This window comes from Anarrhichthys ocellatus, unplaced genomic scaffold (genome assembly GCF_004355925.1).
Source record: "Anarrhichthys ocellatus isolate YVR2014 unplaced genomic scaffold, GSC_Weel_1.0 scaffold56, whole genome shotgun sequence".
Taxonomy (NCBI): Eukaryota; Metazoa; Chordata; class Actinopteri; order Perciformes; family Anarhichadidae; genus Anarrhichthys; species Anarrhichthys ocellatus.
The window spans coordinates 532,236-537,283 of record NW_022280086.1 but is presented as its reverse complement, the minus strand read 5'-3'; the positions used below and the strand labels follow the sequence as shown (position 1 = coordinate 537,283).

The 5,048-nt window shown below is 40.1% G+C and overlaps 1 protein-coding gene across 1 annotated transcript in view; it reads left to right on the top strand.

Annotated features, from left to right (window-relative positions):
* Positions 1-1,855: 1,855 nt before the first annotated feature.
* Positions 1,856-5,048, top strand: part of LOC116396534 (SWI/SNF-related matrix-associated actin-dependent regulator of chromatin subfamily E member 1-like) — a 15,200-nt gene continuing 12,007 nt past the window's right edge. The window contains exons 1-2 of the mRNA XM_031871189.1: positions 1,856-1,931; positions 2,508-2,565. Coding sequence (XP_031727049.1) covers positions 2,559-2,565 — 7 coding nt within the window. The 5' untranslated portion in view covers positions 1,856-1,931; positions 2,508-2,558. The remainder of the gene's footprint in view (positions 1,932-2,507; positions 2,566-5,048) is intronic.

Sequence of the window (5,048 nt, the reverse complement as noted above, 5' to 3'; positions counted from 1 at the left end):
CACATCATATGTTTTGTCGTTTTCATGGTAACTTGATATGTTGCAGCAAAGTGCTGTCCCATTCCTATTCACACCATCTCAAGCCCTCACAGTCTCTCACACTCAACCACTCACCAGGTGACATCAGTAAGCCCTTGAGGGTTCAGGGTTTGAGGGTTTAGGGGGGACATTGGGATTTGGCCTTCCTCTTTGTTTACCTTTTTCTTTACGTCTCCATGCGTCCCCGTGTTTAACGTCACATTGCAATGATTTGTGGGTAATTCCGTTAGGCAAAGTCAGCATCCTATGCTGACTTACGGAAAGGGTTCATAAAGGGCTCAAAATGTCTGCGAGAGACTCAAACACTCGATGATTTGACAGTGGGACAGCCCTAAACCCTCACGGACTTCGTGGGAGTGCACCTCAAAGTCCGTGAGTCCATAAGGGGGGACCAAACGGACGCCGGCCGGTGTTCGTTCGGCGTTCAGTCTTCGTACACCGAACGCGCACCGAACGGACGCCGGACGTTGTTCGTATGTTCGTCGGTGTTCGTTCGGCGCACGCCGGCCGGTCGCGGTCTATTCGTCCATGAGAAGGTCTTCTTACTGGAACTGGAACTGGGATTAAACTCTTTAACTCTTTAAGTGAACAGCATTCGGTAAGTGACAAACTGGGTTTGTTTGTTTTTTACATCTGCAGTAACTGTCTATCGTGTAGTTTTTATGAATAATATGAAGAAGAAAGTCTGCTGTGCTCAATGTGGAATGGCTTTCAGGGATGTGGGGATGTCCCCTCGGGTATTTTGCTCAGGCTAATGCAACTGCATAAACGAGGAGATGAAAAAGGAATGATAACGTGAATGATAACAGAATCTATACCAGGGTAATCCGAGGTCACGCATGAGTTTGTTGGTGTGAATACTCGACCTGCGTGTGAGCAAGACGAAATATATTCAGCGTGAAAGCACTGCCTCTGACTGTCAGCAAGACTGAAATAGAAGGCTGATTTAGGGTATTTAGCGTTGTTTTGTCTATTGTGATTTCATTGTGGTAGCCCACTGTTATTACCTGAAGACATTGACATAACAACCCTTTCAGAATTTAGAGGGTTTTTTAAGGTATCAGACGTTCTTGAACATACAATTATGATTTAGCTTTGCATATTTGGAAGGAACATTTGTTTACCTAAAATTAATTTGAGGGACTTTTGGATTATCTTGCTTGCCTAGGCAAGATTTTGCTGATGAATGATATCTGAAAGTCGATCTGTGAACCATGGATTGTCACATGATCTTACATTTTCTAAAAGGAGCATGTTTGTTATAACATCTAGGAATAGTGATTTAAAATGAGATACGGCCATCTCAGTCTGTATTTCACATAAATAAAGATTCTGTAAAAATGCTTGCTTCGCAAAAATAAAAAAAAATGTTAATGTATTAAAGATATGCCTGAATTTTGCAAAGAGTGGCTCTGCTTTGTAATCTCCATCTCTCCCCCAAAACTAAAAAGTGATCAGCGTAATCTTTGGTCGAATAAACACATTTCCATTTTTACCAAGTATTTACTATTATTATGTATCACTGCATAAGCAAGACTTCTATAGCCTTATCTTTGAGTGAGACTTGGATCAATGATGAGAATAGCATTTTTTCCCACATATGATTTTATATGATACTTCAAATAATTATTGGCTATAGATAACACAACTAGAACTCTCAAGAAGTCAAATGTTGTCCGAGAAATATTGCTTGATTTGGAATATTGCAGATTTCATAACCTGTTTTTCTTTTATTGATGTATATTGATGGCAACTGTGCAGCGGCTGTATAGTTGAAGTTACGCTTTTATTCTGAAAACATCCTTTCCGCCCAACAGAACAAAGCTAACACTTCCGGTTTGTGTGATGCGGAACAAGCGGCCCTACGGAGGGAACAAAGGACGACTGACTGAGTATGTTTACGCAGTTTCCAACATAATTACTTGAAAACGGTTACATTTTTATCATTTTGTGACTAGTGTAAAAACGACGTCAAATGTGATTGAATTACAATTAGATAACTAAGATAGTATGGGTAGCTAACCACCACGATGTAATGTTAGCCAGAGTTTGTATTGTTCGTTAGCCGAGCTTCAACGACAAGGTTTCAAACATCTTGAAAGCCATGCACGCTTCTGATGTCAACCGTTTTGCAAGAGGTCATGCTTTGTGTAATTTCTGTTTTAGTAACTAAATGACGTTAAAATCCATTGAATTCAATACCATCAAGATTATTATGGGGTAAATAGCCTCTTTGTGTTAGCAGGTTTGGCTAGTAGGCCAAGCTGGGTAAGTTAACGTTAGCTTTTTAATTCCCCTCAGCCATTGTTATCATTCGTCCTTATTTTCGGTGCTGGTTACTTTAAAATCATTTGCCGGTATCTTTATGCTACTGTTTATACCAAGCTAAAAATTGCATTAGCGGTGTGATTTTACTTCATATAATGTGTGTGACGGATTTTCTTCTTCTCTTATGTTTTCTTATCCAGCTTGACCAACATGTAAATTGCCTGCTCTACTTAGTCTCGTCTGCAGCCACGATGTCAAGTAAGTAACGTGAAACGTGCATGTTGAACACGTGAAACGTGCATGTTATATGTTGAACACGTGAAACGTGTATATTCATATTTTCATGTCGTTCATTTACGCTGAGTTGCCAGCCAGCGTTTCTCAGATTGGAGTGAGACGAGGAGAAAAGGTGATGTCGTGATCTTCGCAATAGAACATCTTTGATGTGACAAGTCTTGGCCAATCAGCGTTCAGATGTCTACAGCGTCTTCATTTCCCTCCGTTAAAGTTTGAGTTACGTTATGTTCCGTTACCGTTCAGACTTGCTGGGTTAAGTTAACGTCCACTGCATGCGGAACTTTGTCGACTGTTAACGTTCGTCATTATCACGATGAAACATGCAGCCCCCCCGTGTTCCGGTTCAGTTCACGCGGTCACTCATTAACGTTAAACCGGAACACCGGCGCATCTGGTTGCAGGTTGTTTTTTTTAACTCAAAGTAGAATGAGGATGATTTCGTGGTCAGAATAACTTTCATGACCACGAAACATGAGGCCCAGATACTGATGAGATGATGAGGTCAAAGAGCTTCAGGGAGAGGAGGCTGTTTGTGTAACGCAGCTTGACGCAGGGCTGAGATGTGAGTGGAGCTGGGCCTGGATAAAGGTGGAGCTGGCCCTGGATAAAGGTGGAGGTCTAAACAGACGTGAGTACAGCTTCCTGCTGTCACAGTGTTTTAAATACATTGATAAAGCAGGGTATGCTAAATGCAGCCTCTGCTCCAAGGAGATGAACTACACCAACAAGGGCTCACGTGTCCTCTCATCACACTGTTCACTGTGATGACGACAGCCAGTGTACCAACAGTCCCACGTGCAGTTGCTCTCAAGAACCCTGAAGTAATGAGAGGGTTAAGGTGCCTTCATTTCAGCAGGTTGCTAATGCAGAGGTGTGTATAGATCACAGCTATTATTTTACTCTTGATAAGGTACCTTAGCCAGAGTAGATTATCATTTTCATTTAAATAATTGAACTGGATTGAATGCATATTAATTGCAAATAGAAGACAGGCCACAATTCTAACAGCTGTACAGTAACAGTGGAAGTTAATATGAAGCCATACAGTAACAGGGTTCAATGAAAAATTTGCACTACAAAAGGGAAAGCAATATGTGCACTAGCTGGATGCTACTACCTACTAAAGCTCTTATTGATGCGTCAGTGTCAACCAGAGTATATTTATAAATGTTTGTTCTTTTAATCAAACTATTGTCTCTCATTCGTTTGTGTCATTTAAGGTATACTGTATGCTTTGGAATTCTCATTGTTAGTTTAAATACTACATTTTCTCACTTTTTCATGTATACACCGAGATTTCACAAAATGTTTGGTCATGGAAATTTGGTTTAAAGTCATGGAAATACATTGGTCAAAATATGTATGAATCCTGAGCTGTGTAACAACCTATTGCAACAATCATGGTTAAGTTCCGACAAGACAAAAGACATCTTATTTGTAAAATATATATAGTGTATAGTATATATAGTGTATTTTTGTGATCCGTTGTACCCTGACAACGGATCACAGAATTCACGGTTCGGATTCTATCAAGGTAAACTGTAATAAATCATGATTACGGATCAACGTAATTGGCAAACTGCAGAACGTCTCTGCTGTGTGGCCACCCAACAGCTCTTGGTTACAATCGCACTGAATGGCAGTGAGGAAGTTCTCCCATAGTGTAGCTGACTGACGTCAGCCCTGGTCTCAAACCAGTACTGGTTGAAGAGGCAATGCATGCGCCATTCTGCTGTGTGTCTTGTTGCTCTGTCCTCTATTGGCATCACCCCTCTTTATTTCTAATACACTTAGTTTGACTCAGTTTGTAAAGGTTTTGGCCTGCCAAGCTCTTTTCCTGTGTTCTGGGTGTCATTTTGTCAATGTGGCATTGACAAAATGATGTTGGAAATGGGACTCCATTTCTGATAATTGAAATCACCATTAATGTTTAGTGTTTGCTGTATAGCAGTATTATGAAGGGAAAATAATACATAACTAGAAAATGCATTTCCTGCTGAAAATGCTAGAATGCTGAAAGCTGAAATTAATTGTAACAAAATTGCTGAAAATTAATAAATGACCATTTATTAAAACTGCACTGCTGAAAACCCTTCTAGTTGAAATGTCTCACTATGGTGTCTGTAGCTGAAAGTATGAGGAAGAAGGCTTTGAAAGTTGAAGTTTAACAGGATTTGAAGATTTTCTCCATAGAGATCCCACTCAAAAGAAAATTGCAAATAACTTAATATTTCAAGAAGTTTAAAGATTACAAATATGAAAAGTCAAAGCACCCCTCTCATGAAAGAGCTGAACATTTTGAAAGGGAGAAGTCCCCTTAAAATCTCTAAGACCTGAATGACTGTATGAGAGAGAGACACAGAGAGATAGAGACATAGATAGAGAGAGAAGAGAGTGAGACAGACAGTTCTATGTAGAGAGTGAGTCAGACAGACAGTTCTATG